This window comes from Schistocerca serialis, chromosome 3 (genome assembly GCF_023864345.2).
Source record: "Schistocerca serialis cubense isolate TAMUIC-IGC-003099 chromosome 3, iqSchSeri2.2, whole genome shotgun sequence".
Classification (NCBI taxonomy): Eukaryota; Metazoa; Arthropoda; class Insecta; order Orthoptera; family Acrididae; genus Schistocerca; species Schistocerca serialis.
The window spans coordinates 255,733,543-255,749,227 of NC_064640.1; the positions used below are offsets into that span (position 1 = coordinate 255,733,543).

Here is a 15,685-nt window from a genome sequence, read left to right on the forward strand (position 1 = left end):
CTGGGCATGGGCACCCTTGACTCATTTGATGTCACCCAAATAACAAGTCCATCAGGGACATTTCAACTCTTTTCAAGCTGCCCAAGTCAACCATTGGTGATGATGTGACACAGCAAGGTATAAACTCTCCATCCATTTTGTTTCTATGCTTCTTAAATAACTATTTTTTTTCTGAGTATTATTCACCTTTCACACAGTCGCCTACATAATATATAATAACATAAACATAAATATTTCAGGTCAGTAATTATGCTAAATTAGACTTAATTTTATTATCCAGATTACTATTTTGAATGAGCTGATTACATCAGTGAACTTAGTTTTTGTGAGAAGTCTGTTAATTGAAAAATACAACTAACTGAAGTTAATACTCATAAGCTCATCATCTGCAATATCTAGTGAGGTAATCAGCATATTTGAATAAAGTAACATATATCATTGAAAAGCTGGCAGTTCAACTCTTTAATAGCATATTTTAAATTACCTGGACGTAATTAACTTATGAAATAATCTACATCATACTCCACAAGCCACCTAATGGTGTGAGGCAGAGGATACTTTCAGTACCACTATCTGATCCCTCCAACCCTGTTCCAGTCGTGAATAGTGCATGGGAAGAATGATTGTCGGTAAGGCTCTGTATTGGCTCTAATTTCTCGAATCTTCTCCTCGTGCTCAATATGCGAGATGTATGTGGGGGGAAGTAATATGTTGTCTGACTCCTCCTGAAAAGTGCTGTCCTGAAATTTCAATAGTAAATCTCTCTGTGGTGCACAACGTCTTTTCTCGAATCTTCTCCTCGTGCTCAATATGCAAGATGTATGTGGGGGGAAGTAATACGTTGTCTGACTCCTCCTGAAAAGTGCTGTCCTGAAATTTCAATAGTAAATCTCTCTGTGGTGCACAATGTCTCTCTTGTAACATCTGCCAGTAGAGTTTGTTTAGCATCTCCGTAACACTCTCTTACCAGCTAAATGATCCTGTGACAAAATGCACCACTCTTCGTTGGATCTCCTCTATCTTCTCTATCAGTCCTCTCTGGTAGGGATCCCAGGTAGATGAACAATACTCAAGAATCGGGCAATCAATCACCTTATAAGCCACTTCTTTCATGGATGAATTACATTTCCTTAAGATTTTTCCAATCAATCTGGGTGTTGTGTCTGCTTTTCCACTATCTGCTTTATATGGTTATTCCACTTAAGGTTGCTCTGGATAGTTAGGCCCAGATATTTTACGGCAGACACTGTCTCCAACTGTTTGTCATCAATAGTGTAGCTGTACAGTAGTGGATTTCTTTTCCTATGTATGTGCAATATGTTACATTTATTTAAATTCAGGGTCAACAGCCAGAGTCTGTGCCATTCATCAGTTCTCTGCAGGTCATTCTGCAAATTCTTACTATCTTATGATGTGGCTATTTTGGTATAAGCAACTGCATCATCTGTGAATAGCATTAAAGAGAATCTGACACTTTCTACTAGATCATTTATATATATTGTGAACAGCAATGGTCCTATCACACATCCCCGTGGTACTCCGGATATTATCTTTTCATCTGTCAATTTAGTTCCATTAAGAGCAACATGTTGAGTTCTGTCTGCAAGAAAGTCTTGAATCCAATCACAGGTCTGCTCTGATACTCCATAAGCTCATATTTTTTTCCTTAAATGGCAATGTGAGATGGTGTCAAATGCCTTACTGAAATCAAGGAACATGGCATCAGCCTGAGCTCCATAGTCCACTGCACTATGGATCTCATGGAGGAACAGAGCAAGGTGAGTTTCACAGGGTCTCTGTTTGTGGAAGCCATGTTGATTTTTGTAGAGGAGCTGTTCATCATTTTCCAAGAATGTCATAATTCTTTAACATAAAACATGTTCCATAGTTCTACAATAGATTGACATCAATGATATAGGTCTATAATTGTGTAGATCTGTCTTATGCTCCTTCTTAAAAACAGGAATGATCTGTGCCTTTTCCCAGCTATTAGGTACCTTTGACTGCTCAAGCAGTCTATGGTAAATTACTGCTGGAAGGGGAGCAAGTTCTTTCACATAATCTTTATAGAATCTTTTATTAACAGGATGGAATACTTCATTAAGCCACTGATTAAGATTTTGCATAACTTATGATAATGTAAAATAACTTTCAAGATGGAATCCATATTTGTAATTAGGGTATTCCAAACATGAATGCATATTATTGTTCTCCAAACTTTTTGATGTACTAACCTGTAATATATTTCATAAAACTCATTACTTACTTAGCATACAGCCATTCAAGGTGGTAAAATACAACCTAGTCATTTTTCAAAACATTATATTGTTTCTAAAATCAAGAAATATCTTCACACCAGTATTTAAATAGTTGAGCATACCCAGACTCTTCAGTCAACTGTTAGCATTCATGTATGTAACATCACATAGCAAAGTCTGCTACCATTAGTCACACACATAAAATCTATGTAGCTTAAAGTCCCAGAGGCACTAGCAACCACAAAACATCTATGTGCAACCTATCTGTGAAAATCCACACCTAACAGTGATATTGCTAACACCTCTATAGATACAGTGCACAAGAAAGATTATGATTGCCTGTTAAAGGTGTAACATCTCATGTCAAAACTTTAGACAGAGACAGTCAAATGCTTTTTAAATGCTAAATCAACACTGTGAGGCATTTAAGTGTTGGTCCATTAACCTGATAATATGAACAGTTTTTCTAAGTGTACCGCTACTTGTGTTTTCATACCACTGCTCAGTACAAGGACTGAGCTTAAGTGCTGTTCTGTCACTGGAACTGTATTGTTCAAAGAATAAAGTGGGGAGATATTAGAGTTTCACTACCTGTGTAATCAGAGTGGCATACAACTGAACCAGTCATTGCAAGATTTAGGGTGGTAATAAACGTGGAAGAGACCATTTAAAAAGCATAAACTCTGTAGTGTCCATCAATTGAACAACATCTGAGTACTATTTTCAGCTGTAGTCACTCTATAAAGAACTTTGAGACTGCCAAGAGCCATGTAGGGAAATGTTCCATTTGATGGCACGGGTGAGCAGCACATTGCAGTAGAAACATTTTGTTAAAGAACTCACATGGTTAAAAGACAGTGACCTGTGGCAAAAGTTACAAACTGATGAACACTGTGGCAAAGAACATTAGCATGTAATAAAGAAATGTACCATAACAGTGAAGTGTGACAAAATCTACAGACTGTGTAACTGTGATTGAGGATAAATGGGAAAATTGTATACACTGATGTTAATGGTAGGAAAACAATGGGATGAGTTAAGTGTGAATATCAGTGCTGGTGAAGAACAGACAAACAATCTGTGTGGCACTTTTGTGGCAGCAGTATATATAGGACAATGCAGATAGTACTAATAACAAGGCTAACCATGGGACTATGCAGTCTAAAAAGTACACAAACACTACCATATTGGATGCAAAATCTTCAGCCAATGTGAGGATGAGGTCCCACAGTGCTATATTCTGAGGAAAGCAGCCTATCAGCATGGAATGCATCTATAACTTTCACGTCAGCACTGGCAGATAAATGAGCTATCTAGCAGATGACAAACTTGACAGGCAACTGGCATTCAGAGGGCATTAACAAACAACAGGTTGAAGTATTTTTTGTTACAAGGTATGGTGTACTATCTGGTCAACATCAATGACAAAGAGAAAAGTGATGTGTTTATGTTGAGGAATGGGTAGAAAAATCAAAAGTGAATCTTTCAATTACAGTATATATGAATACAGGGAAGAAGGGCTAAAATTGATAGAGGAAAAAGTTGTTGTAAGTCAAAGTGAATTTTATGGTGAATTGGGCTTAGATAAGGGCTAGATTCAGCTGTATATGTTGAAGTAAATGACAATAAAGTTATAGACAAAATGTCAATTCACCCTGTCAATTTACTTGCTTATTACTGTAATGTGAAGAGTTAACAGGATAGATCAAGAGTAATTGAAAAGGAATTGTGTGAAGAAAGTAAGAGGTGAAGACAGGATCAGTAAATGAGAACTTAAAGACACAGTTGATGGAATTAATGAATGAGAATATGTGTAATAAGAGTAACATCAGTAGTTTAAGGGTAGAAATGAATAAAAATCCCAAGTTGTCTCATTTCTATTATTCTGACATAAACTTAAAATTCAGAGAATACTCAGGTGACTTAAGAAAAGACCGGAAAAATAAAATCCTGCTTATATCCACTTAAGCACTGATAGTTCAGTGTTAGCTGCTACAGAGCATCTGGTACTACATTTTTGGCCTGGCTGTCATAGTTTTGGTTGAGGTGGTTGCCACCAGATATCATTTTTACTGTGTGCAGCTTTGGATACTCAGCAACAAAATGCATGCTTTCAGACTCTCTCCTGTATTGTTGTTTAGGCAATGCTTTCAAAACAGGATGGATGTAGTGATTTTGAGTTTGACACTGAAAAAGTGGCTCAGAAAGTGAAGAAGAATGAGATGTTACTTCTGTAGAGACTGAAAGTGATGACATTTTGTCAGCTTAGTACCAATTACTCACCAGTGGTATGAGATAAATGCATCCACTGTGTTCCCTCCAGCTCCTTCAAGATTTATTTTCACAGGAAACTACTGTGAAATACATGGTCAGACTTCACAGCTACACAGAAACTACAAAATGTCTTCAAGTTTCAGGATATTTTAGTCAAAGTCCACTGTGCGAATTTACTCAGGATTTTATTACTGGTTATCTCCAAAATTTTGTAACTCGTTATTTTGACCCTTAAAAGCTGTCTTTATATGTCTGTAGGTAATTTCATTCATTACAGGAAGTTTTTAATTAGTAAAAAAATATTTTTGGAACATAATTTGAAAAAAAATGTTAAGTTCAGGAGCTAAAAAGAATTTTTAAGGATGAAATTATTAGCTTAAAATCACATTTGGACAAGAAGACAGACTCAGTGAAAAAATGTTTCAAAAATAGGGTAGATGAAAAGTGTATGAACAGGGGATCATCACTGGACACTTGGATTCAAAATCTGTGAGATAGTGAAGATGAGATAGAAAAATTATGTAATAAGGAGATGGAAGTCGAATTTGTTAATTCTTGTCAGGATAAGTCAGGAGTAATTGAGTTCTGTTCTTGTAATGATCATACTGAACTTATTTATGAGGCAAATCAATCAAATTGTGTTGATATTTGAGATCTGGGGATTGAGCAGAAGGTTGTTGCTGTAAATATTGATACTTCTGATGATGTTGAAACAGGGTATGCACAATTAATGAATGAACTTCTGACAAAGTAGGTGACAGTGAGAATGAGTGTCAATTTGAAAGGCAATGTAATACTAAGGTACATGAGAAGTAATTAGTAAAAGTTAATGTAAGTAATGTTAACATGAAATATGAAAGGGTAAAGAAGGTGCAAGTTGCTAAATTAAAGAAGCCTGTTGCTAAGTTACCAGCAGCAGCTATGTCCAAATTGTTTGAAGTTGACACAGAAATACAGTTTGCAAAAAGTGATTTTCAGTGCAATGTACAGAAGGTATTTTTCAAGGTAGGTGTAAAATAAACTTTAGTGTGCTTGCAACGGTTAAAGGAATTGTTGTTGAAAATATCAAATGTTCGGTAGTTTTGTTGTGTTTTGCAGTGGAATGTCAGAAGTTTTGAAAAGTAGATGTGGAATTTGACACAATGACGCAAACCTAGAGGGGAAAGAGGGGGCACTGTAACTGCAGACAATGAATAGGTACGAGGTTCTCTGCTCTTTAGTGAATACATTATGTTGCGAGTAATGCCTCACTGAGCTGTGTGATTTCATTCTTATTTTCTGGTGTCACTCTCTTCTCTGATTAGTCTGTCCTTATTTCATAAGAAGAAAAAGACAATCATCCTCCACTATCTTCAAGTATACATAAACATGTAGTATGCCATTAACAGGAATTTTTGAGTGGAAATAGATACTAGTAGAGTATAAGGGGATGCAAGCCAAAGTTGACTAAAACTTTATGAGAAAATTTGTTGTGTTATGTTTTTAATTCAGTAATAATGAATTTTTTATGTCAGTAATGCCAAATCTATTTTAGCTAAAAAAGCAAATGTAAATGTGAAAGTCAGAAAAAATTATGAGAAATGTTAACTTCCAGAAAACATTGAAAACCTAATGTGTGTATGGAACTCAGTGGAAATTTTTATAGCAACAGAACGGAAAGATATTTCAAATATATAATTCAGAGACATTTTTGTAGGTAGGTGAAACTGACAAGGTAGTTCTGTCACTGTGAAGTGTAATCTGATAGTGAAATGGTAACACTAAGGATCAACCACAGCTAACCCAAGACCAGAAGACCTGATGTACTGATGGACAGGGACCATCAAGGATTATGGAGGATGGTTATAAAAAATCATACGAAATCAGTGGAACGAGTCACTCATGAGTTGCAAAGTCCAGCTAGCACAATGACTGTGCCTATGGAGTTAAGAAGAATGGGTTACAGTAGGCTATTTGACTGTTTTTTTTGGAAACTGCCTTAAATGGTTAATTATGTTATTTTATGCTCATAACACACTTTTTCCTTCTTGAATTTCAGTATTCTTTTATAAAAACAGAAATTAAATTTAAATAATTTGAAAGCCTGCTAAATGCTCCATTCAAGTCATGTGATGACTGTGATGTCACTGACTAGCTTGCAGCTTCTACTGCCATAAAGCTTATTCTTAGAGATGTTTTGTTTTGGAATTAACGTTTCAGAAGATGTACAAACACATCCATAAAACTCTTGAAAAATTGTTTTCGAGCATTTCAGAGAATGAGAAGATGCGTAAAAATTTGTTGCACTGCACAGGCAAAATGCCACCACATTGATGCCTAAGTTCTCTTACTTAATTAAAAATGTCTTGAACTCTGAAGTAAAGATTAATTTACCTCCAAGATGCATTTTCCCACTTTCACAAAGAAGGATAACATCACTCGACAAAATTACACTGTTAGTAAAAATTATTATTATAGCCACTTCTTTCGCACATCATTGGTACCTCAGTTGGTTGAGTGGTGGACTATCAAATAGTGAAAAATGACATGCAGAGGTCCTTGGTTCGAATTTGCCATGCACCAGTATTTTAACTTTTATAAAACAAATCAACAGTACTTTCATATGAAAGTCAAATCACAATTACAAAACTTCACTGCACCGATTAGGAACAGAGTATTATTATGTTTTCCTTCACATTTACATGCGCTTACATTTGCAAAAGCTGATCACACACGTTATGTTCAAAAGCAATATTTTCTAGTTAATGTGACCACACACTTTTTACTTTATTAGAAACATTGTATTTGTTATCTTCATACTGTCCAGATAGCATCCTTATTGATTCATCTTTTGAAGTTTAATCATCTTACATAAGATGAAGTTATGTCTGCTTCAGACACCGATATTAGTTTACACTCACAAACAACACAGCAGTGCCGGCCGGAGTGGCCGTGCGGTTCTAGGCGCTACAGTCCGGAGCCGAGCGACAGCTACGGTCGCAGGTTCGAATCCTGCCTCGGGCATGGATGTGTGTGATGTCCTTAGGTTAGTTAGGTTTAATTAGTTCTAAGTTCTAGGCGACTGATGACCTCAGAAGTTAAGTCGCATAGTGCTCAGAGCCATTTGAGCCAAACAACACAGCCCTTACGTTAGCTGCATGTTGTAAACGCTTTATATTTCTCAACAAAAGTTATTCTCCTACACCTCATTGTACTGTGGAAGCATGGTGATGTCTTCATTAGTAGCAATACTTTCCATAAAAGGTAATTGTTTGCAAGCAAAGTTGTTCATTTCTCAGACTATGATTAATGTGAAGCTACATACAATACACTCCACCATCGAAACAACTGCTAAAATGAGTTCTTGCTAACGCTATTCTCATATTTCATATAAAACTTTTAAAAATTTATGATCCTCCCAGGATTCGAACCTGAGTTCTTCTACTCCATTGTTACAAGTGCCGTATGTTGCATCACAGAGTCCATGCTTCTTGCCCTCCATCTGCTAAGTATCTTTTAGAGCAGAATTCAGCATTAACATTTGCCAAGAATAATTTTACTGTGCTTTGGATTGTGTTTCATGACCAATAGTGGACAATTTATATTTAAAATACAGAGCCATTTACAAATGTTCCACAGTTCCTTAGTTCTGAGTGGGTTTAATGATGTTGCAGGGAGCAGGGAAAAGAATGTCTATCCTTGTACATATAGCTGGTCTAAATGAGTAGAGCATAAACGCATCAATTTTCATAAGATTTCCACTATCAGCATTCACATAATTCTTTCTACTGTTATAAATGCATTTTCCAATGTGTCAGCCAATAACAGAGTGTTTTTGATCACATGATCAAATCTTAATATTTAATGATTTTTTAAGGTTTAATTACACAGAAATAAGAGAATTTTGTATGAAGATTGACTGTAAATGCAATTTAAATCTTATATCACTCTGAATAACAATAATTAAAACCATATTTTTAACATAGCAAAACAGCCTATAGTCGAACAGCCCCTCATAATCCTCACACCTCTATAGCCAATGTTAAACAATGCTTGAGATGGTGTAAAGAGCAACACCAATGGCAGTGGGTGACTGGAAATTAGCAATCTGGAGTAATGAATCACTCTAAACCTATGGCAAACCAATATAAGGATTTGGGGTTGATGAATGCCTGAAGAGCATCAACTGCCATCATTTTTAGTGGTGTTTCAGAATGGGGCGTTTACTGTGGTTAGGTTGTGGACCCCTTATTGCACACATTTCACAGCACTGTGTACAGCATATAGCAGTGCAATAGTTCAACATGATAACTGATTGCTTCAGCATGACTATACATCCTATCATAAAGCAGTGTCTGTGAGGCAATGGTTTGCATTCCAGAAATGGACTGGCCTGCCAAGAGTCCTGACCTGAACCCAATGGAATATTAATTAGAATCATGATTTCACTCCAAACCCCAGTTTCCAACATCACTACCTTCTCTTGTTTTGGCTCTTGAGGAAGAATGGGCTGTCATTCATGCACAGACATTTAGATGCCTCACTGAAATTGTCCCCAGCAGACTTCAACCTATCATAAATGTGAAAGGTGCAAACACCCCTGGTTAGTGTCCACTAATAGCTGTCCATATACTTTTGACCAAATAGTGTATGAAAATATTGCAGACACTCATCTTTTAGAAGTAAAGTTCTCATTATGCAAAGGCATTGTGTAATAATTTGTGATGCTCTTTCACGATCATCTTGCAGATATCTCTTTAAAGAGTAATAGATCAGTTTCACAATATATATCTTATCTAATGAATTTTTATCTAAATAATCCATCACAGTTCAAACAGAATAATACTATCCAAAATTGTAATACAAGCTATGAATATGGCCTACATTAATATTTTTTTAAACTTGCCACTCACTAAAGAAAGAGTGAGTTACATTGTGATCAACATTTTGATTACCAGCTCGATGATGTAAATTGACTGACAACAGCTGTTGTTTACTTGCAGCACATATTCACTCTACACTTCCTTTTTCAGTTGTTTATGTCTGAGAAATTGGTAAGTAGATGCTACTCTTTTATCCTGTTTCAAATGGGTCCGTTTGCTGTCACAGCAAGATATTGGTGCTGTTTCGCAAGATAAGCTCCTTCCCGAAATGTGGTCTCATTAATTTATGAGTAATCACAAAGGCTGTTTTACAGATACCCTTACCACAATCATTAAGAATTTTTTGTGAATAAACATCATTTCCTGTGTACTATTCAATTGTGTTATTCTACCTTCCCAAATGAACTGTTAATCTTCTCAGTTTGATTGTCTATTTGCTCTACTTTCGTATTTTTACATGCTGTTCTATGTAACACACTGTCACACTTCTTTTCTTTATTTTTTGAGGAAGCTTTAGAAGCCTAATACTATTTAAATTTTAATGTTGAAGTGTTGATATTTTATAACTTTTAACTGCTTCAAATACAGTAAGTTACTTGTCTCACTGTCCTGTGCAGCCATTTTTTCACCTCAGCAGGACTGCCAGTTAATTCAAACTTAAAAGTTCAGTTTGAAGTCTCAATCCATATGCTCCATCATTAATTCATTGCTTCTGTCAGACTCAACCAACTGCTTTTTGAAATACAGATTTATTTGCCATTGGTATCGTAATATACGAGATGGTGACAGATAAAGCATGTTCTTGGAGTGGAAGGCCACAGTTCAATCCCAAATGTGGTTTAGTTTCTATTATATCTATATTCTCACTATAAGCTTCTGGAAGAAGTAGAAATAACTATTAAAATCAGGTTTTGATGTCACATTGTGCTCTTAGAAGGTAGAATAATGTATCATAATTATTTTGATAATTATATGACTCTTGGGTTATTAAATTAAAACTTCAGTCCACCTGCACATTAACACCACATACATTTTAACTTTTATTCCAGATTTCATCAAAAATAGAATGAATTATACTGCTATAAATACATATTATAATAAGAATGTTCACATGATGTTCTGTAAGCAACCAATAGTATTTATTTAACTTGAATGTGAATCAAACAAGTTGTTGTCTTACCTGGGATAATGGTCCACATTAAAATTGCAACAGAAAATACCTAAACTTACATGAAACAACTGCTGTTAATATTGTCAGCAATGAGCCCACAATATTTACCTGCATTTTATGTCTCCCATTTTACTAAAACTAACAGGTCTCTCTCTCTGCTTCCTACTTGCACGAATCAAATCTTTGGTGCCTTCCTTTCCTGATTCTTCTTCTTCCTCCTCACTGGAACTTGAAGATTCCTCATATGGAACACCATTTAATGAATCATCTGTGACGCCAATGTCCATTCCTTTTGACTGAAATCTGCAAGTAAACGTAAATAATTAGGTTGACATTGAATTAGTTGGTCATGCAAACACAATGTCTCTAATGGTTGAAGCAGTATGCAGTGTTCTGGTACCTTACATATTACATTTGCATAAGACACATAGAAACAGGATGGATGAAATCTCTCTTCTACTGGTCAGGAAACTTCCCACTCCTTGGATGTGGCACACATCACTAAAAATAATCAAGACAATTTTCTTTTGATATTTGTATACTTCGATATAAATCTCTTTTAACATGTGAAGTGCTGTATCAACAGTATCTATGTCAACCATACATAGTGCACTGTGTGCTGCCCAGTTCGTGGATGAAGACGCAGCTCTTACATGAGCCACCCACAGTTATCACCATAAGTCACATTAGCTATAGGGTTCATTGCATTCCTATGGCTGTTGCTATGGATGCCACCATAGGATGCCACTATTGTTTCCATTCACTTTGTATCATTGTATCCATCAGTGTGTCTTCTTAAGATACTGCTCACCAAGTTCTTTCAGATATTGGAATCTCAGTGAGATTAAAATGAACAGTGCATGATGCTACTAATCGTCAGGCTATATTTTTACCCAACTGTAGTATGCACAGCAAGCCTGTTGCCGACAGTGACTGATGCACAAATTCTGCAGGCCCAGTGCTGCCTCCTTTCTTCTGTTCCTTTGATGCAAAACACGGGGATTGGATGGAGTACAAGCTTCAACTTGAGCAGCACTTCTCAGGATACCAAATATCAGGTGATTCACAATGTCCTATCCTTTTTTCTTGGGTAGGAGTGTCAATTTTCAGGCTATGTTATAAGCTGTTCATCCAGTTTGAGCCCCACACCCTACCCTATGAGAAAGTTGTTTGGAAATTAGATGAATTTTTTGATGCTCATATTCCTGTAGCTGCTGCTCATTTCAAATTTTTTCATGCATGTCATCATAACAATTAAACTTACAAGGATTGGATCACAGACCCCAAGGGCATGAAGAGAAATTGTAGATTTAACTGCACTTGTGGAGCTTCTACTGAAGATGAAGAGCTTTGCAGTGCAGTGATTCTGAATCTGAGTGGTAATAGAATATGAAGTGAGATATTGCATCACAAACTGTTCTCACTGATGTAATGAAAGTGAATGAATCTCAGGAAGTGCAAGACTTCATAGAACTAGACTTAATTGTGCCTGTTGCTTCAACACTGACCATGGACAGTTCTGAGCAGGTGCCGTTCTCCATGTTTCATGGTGACAACAGCCACAAACAGTGTCACACACAGCACATGAGGCAACCAGCCTGTTCATCTACAAATTCACATGTTCTGAAATCTTGTGTTAAGTATTGTGTAATGCACAGCTTCATATATTGCTTCTTCCACAAAATGCAATGATGACACTGCCACAAGTCAGGGCACACACAGCAAGTGTACTTGGAAAAAAAAAAAAAAAAAAAAAAAAAAAAAATATATATATATATATATATATATATATATATATATATATATATATATATATATATATATATATATATGTAATTCCTGTCCCACATAAGTCTTTAACTTGAGATAATGGAAATCAATATGATCTCACATTCCAAGATCCACCCACTTCTCCTGGCAACACTCACAATAACAATAAATGCAAGTGCAAGAATCGCAATGCTACACACACACACAGAGAGAGAGAGAGAGAGAGAGAGACAGAGAAAGAGAGAGAGAGAGAGCGAGAGAGTGCGAGAGAGGGGGGAGGGGGGTGAGGGGAAGGAAAACTTTGCTCAGTCGCATCAGCTCTCCTCAAATGGACGAACACCACAATGTCAGTCAGTCACAATTAAGATGAAGGCAGTTATACAAAATTTGGAACTGACAGTCATATTCAGTGGACTAGTCACAAACTGTTCATATCTTTACAGATTTGCAATTAAACCATGCCATTTCAGTTAGATGTTGGTGCTTAGTTACATTAATTAATCAAAATACATACAGGCAATTAGGTCACCCTACACTACAGAAATCACATCTGCATCATGAAGCCTACAATGGTTAAAGTTTCTTGTTCTCAGGATAAGCACATCAGTGACAGTCATGGTGGGTCAATCATGGTCTAGTCACAAAAATTTTGTTGTGGATGCTTTTGATTCAGTTGATCTGGATATTCAAGATAATGTGCTTGTTATCACTTCTCAAGTTTCCATGTCAGTATTCAGCAGCTGTGTGACTAATAACTACATTTAATGGTGCACTGGAACACACAAAGAATTTTCAAGTTCAAAGACAATGCTCAACCAATTTTTTACTATGCACTTTTAGTACATAACACTATTCATGATGAAGTCACTTCTGAACTCAACAGATAGGAAAAATCTGGTGTCTTGTAACACTTTTCTGCAAGCCAGTGGGCAACTCCTCTCATCATCACCTGAAAATCAAATGGAGCAATCTGACTTCCCACAGACCTTAAAGAAACATGCTCAGACAGTTATTGATTCTTTGCCACTACTCTGTATTGTGGAGGTTATGGATTGCCTAGCAGGATGATGATTCTCTGCCAGAACTGATTTAGCAGATGCTTACCCTCAATTTCTGCTGGATAATGAAACAAAGAAATTTCTAGTGATCAATACACACTTTGGATTTTGGCAGTTCCACCACCTTTGCTTTCAAAGTGCATCGGCTCCTGTGTTGTTTCCACATTTTCTCAAACATGTGATGCCAAAAGTTCCATCCTATTCAAATTATGTGGATGCATCATTGTGTCCAGACAAACACCAGAACAGCATCTCTAAAATTATCTTTTTCGTGTTTTAACCAATGCAGGACTCAGGGGCATCTGTAGAAATATTCATTCTTCACTTCAGAAACTGAATATTTGGGACATGTCATTGATGCCTATGGTACTAATCCCTCAACTAAGCACTTAGAGGCCATCTGGAAATTACTTTTCCCTAAAAATGTTTGTACACTACAAGCTGTTCTAGGAAAAGTTATTTACTTCATTAAATTGATTTCAAACATAGCACAAATTGCTGCTCTTTTTCATTACCTCTGACACAAAAATTTTCCTTTCCAATGGACTGGGGAATGTGAACAATCATTTCAGAAGTTGAAAAATGCATTGCTCACTCACTCTTGTCCTATTCATTATGATATGCACAGACCATCAGTGCTTGCAGTTGATGCATCTTCACATGGAATTGGGATGGTTTTATCTAACAATGTTGGAAACACTGAACACCACACAGCATTCACACCTAAAACATTGAACAAGGTCCAAGACAACTACAGTAAGCTGGAAAAGGAACCTTAGTCACCATATATGGCCTCACAAAATTTCATCAACATAAGCATGCCAGAAATTTTTTCTCATGACTGATCATAGGCCTTTAACTGCACTCCTTCATCTAGTGAAATATGTTCCTGATCATAAATTGCATGAGCTACAATGGTGCTCACTTCACATTTTGCACCAAGAAGTTTTCAACTGATTCCATCTGGTGGTTCTTGGCGACAAATTAATACTGATCTTGCCACTCCTTTTTGGAACACCTGGTGGCTAATTATTGTCAATGCCTACAGTAAATACCCTTTTATCGTTCCCATGAATTCAACAACCTGAACTAGCACTAAAAAGCACCCACTTTTGTCTTTTGTTTAGCACGCTTGCTTCAAACAATCATTTTCTGCAGTTTTCCTCATTTGAATTCCAACAATTTTGCCAACAAAATGGGATTTAACATATACGGACAGTTCCGTTCTATCCTCTATCAAACAGTGCAGCCAGGCATTCTGTTTGCACTTTCCAGACTCAGACACCTAAACTTAATGTTTCACATTGATGGAAAAACTCATTGTTTCTCGGCACATTTCACACTATGTGTTTTCCTGACACTTTGTCAGTGGAACTGTTACATAGTCATTGTCATTGCTCTTTGCTTTGTATATTTCACCCTTGGCACTTTGCTTCAGATGCAAACTTTGCAGTGAAGTTTCACATGAATGACAACTTTTTATCATGTATATAACAATCCCCAGAAATGGGACTCTGGCATCATCACTTAAGACATCTGGCCTAGCTCAGTATATGGTTTGTGGCAAAATAAGCACCCATTGACAGTGACAAAATCAATTTCATTTTGACATGTTACCTGCTGCTCCTGAGCAGCCTTTGCCTGTGCCTGACATTCGGATCCATATGTCAATGGTCGACTCTTCAATGGAGGTCAAACCTTGCATGCCTGTGTCACAGCCATCCCACCCACTACTGCTCACAGCAATTTCAAAGATGGAAATCAAGCCTGTTTCAGCATCAAAGTCTGTGGCATCGCCAGCTGCATCAATGCTAAGCACACTGGCAGCACCATTGCTGTACCCAGCTGTGCCGCTGGATGGACACCCTGCCACCCGTGTTTTGGCAGATATTCCCACCATTTACATGGTGAATGTCAGGATGACAGACCTTCTGTTTTCTGTTAAGGTAAGATTCTATCCATGCAACAGAGATGTGATTAATGCCATATCACTTCAGTTTGCCAAGTATAATTTTAGGATCCATGTATCTGAAGGCTTTGACAAGATCACAAAATATATCAACAGCATAATTTTCCTTGTTTGTCTCTGCTAGAAGTTCATTTGTGAGGCCTTTTAGGCTTTCTCTATGGAGAATACTTTACAAGAACCAAAAAGAGAAGGAGTTAATGAGTTCTGCTCAGTTAGATGAGAGAGTATTCTATCATAGGTCACTTTTTTTAACCCTTTTGAAAAGAATGGAAAGTGTGACATAGGTCTGTAATTAGAGCTCTTTTGCTTATGTCCAGTTTTAT

The 15,685-nt window shown here is 36.7% G+C and overlaps 1 protein-coding gene across 5 annotated transcripts in view; it reads right to left on the reverse strand.

Moving 5' to 3' along the window:
- The window catches only part of LOC126470020 (LIM domain and actin-binding protein 1), a 230,581-nt gene that overhangs the window by 64,268 nt on the left and 150,628 nt on the right, over positions 1–15,685 (reverse strand). For all 5 annotated transcript variants that reach the window (XM_050097500.1, XM_050097501.1, XM_050097499.1 and 2 more), the window contains one exon: positions 10,674–10,868. In XM_050097500.1, the coding sequence (XP_049953457.1) occupies positions 10,674–10,868 (195 nt within the window). The remainder of the gene's footprint in view (positions 1–10,673; positions 10,869–15,685) is intronic.